Genomic DNA, 1,012 nt, shown 5'->3' with positions numbered 1-1,012 from the left:
AGCCAAAATTAATATCCAGTGTCTAAGTGATGGTGGTAAACATGGAGAGGGAGACAGACAAACAGCAAACACTTTGTGTTCACTCTATGTATATCACAGTATGGAAACAGAATGAACACATTATATCACAGTATGGAAACAGAATGAAAAACATGTTATCTGAATTACAGAAGTAGCCCACATACCCTTGTTAGAATGTACATTTCCTTTAAGATGCCGGTAGAGAGATTAAAAAGAGGCTTCCCACTTAAGCCACCAACTTCTGCGGCCACTGGGTTTTTACTTGCAGGATCTGGTCTTGAAACAGTTGTATTTGATATTATCTAAACAAAAAAATAATATAATAATAAAAAAGAAGTACAAAAAATAATAATATCAAAGAAACAAAGATTGGAATGCATTACAGGGTTGTTTCCACCCTCCAATACTAATATAAAAAACTGAAGCAATAGTGGTACTAGAATCATCAGCTCAAACCACATTGACATCCCAGCCAAAAAAAGAACGCCATACAGATAGCATTTTTTGGCATGAAATAAGGTACTTCAGTACTTCCTTTTCGAGAAATGAGAAGAGGGGGAAAGGGATGATATTTATTGCTCAAAGATGAGAGTAATACAGGTCCACTGTCGAATGAGTAATTAGAGCTTATTAATGCACAAATAAAAAGGCAAAAAGAGGGAATCTTAAATTTCCAAAACCTGAATGAAACAATGAAGATACTGAAGCATTAAAGCATATCTTCATCAGACCTTGACGATAATTCAGGAACTTTTAGGCATTAAGAGGGCTCAATTCAAGCATAAATATATTACTTCTTGCTCTTTCAAATATCAATTTGAATCAGCAATGTTACTCAATTCTGAATAACTTCTTAGATTTAAAACTCAACTACAAAAAATTATTTAACCTTAATTTTTGCCAAAGTTTGTACAAAATCATGGCAGACGTAAAGTTTGATGCTGATTAGATTAAAAAAGCTAAATAGGAGAAAAGAGAGTCTATAATGGGG

At 33.5% G+C, this 1,012-nt stretch overlaps 1 protein-coding gene across 1 annotated transcript in view; it reads right to left on the bottom strand.

Moving 5' to 3' along the window:
* Positions 1 to 482, bottom strand: part of LOC132178399 (dihydroorotate dehydrogenase (quinone), mitochondrial-like) — a 6,853-nt gene extending 6,371 nt beyond the window's left edge. The window contains exons 1-2 of the mRNA XM_059590839.1: positions 405 to 482; positions 202 to 323 (exon numbers count right to left, since the gene is read on the bottom strand). Of these exons, the coding sequence (XP_059446822.1) occupies positions 202 to 323; positions 405 to 482 (200 nt within the window). The remainder of the gene's footprint in view (positions 1 to 201; positions 324 to 404) is intronic.
* Between the last annotated feature and the right edge of the window lie 530 nt (positions 483 to 1,012).

Source organism: Corylus avellana, chromosome ca4, assembly GCF_901000735.1.
Source record: "Corylus avellana chromosome ca4, CavTom2PMs-1.0".
In the NCBI taxonomy this organism is placed as follows: Eukaryota; Viridiplantae; Streptophyta; class Magnoliopsida; order Fagales; family Betulaceae; genus Corylus; species Corylus avellana.
Note: the sequence above shows the minus strand (reverse complement) of the source record. Positions and strands in the feature narration are given on the sequence as shown.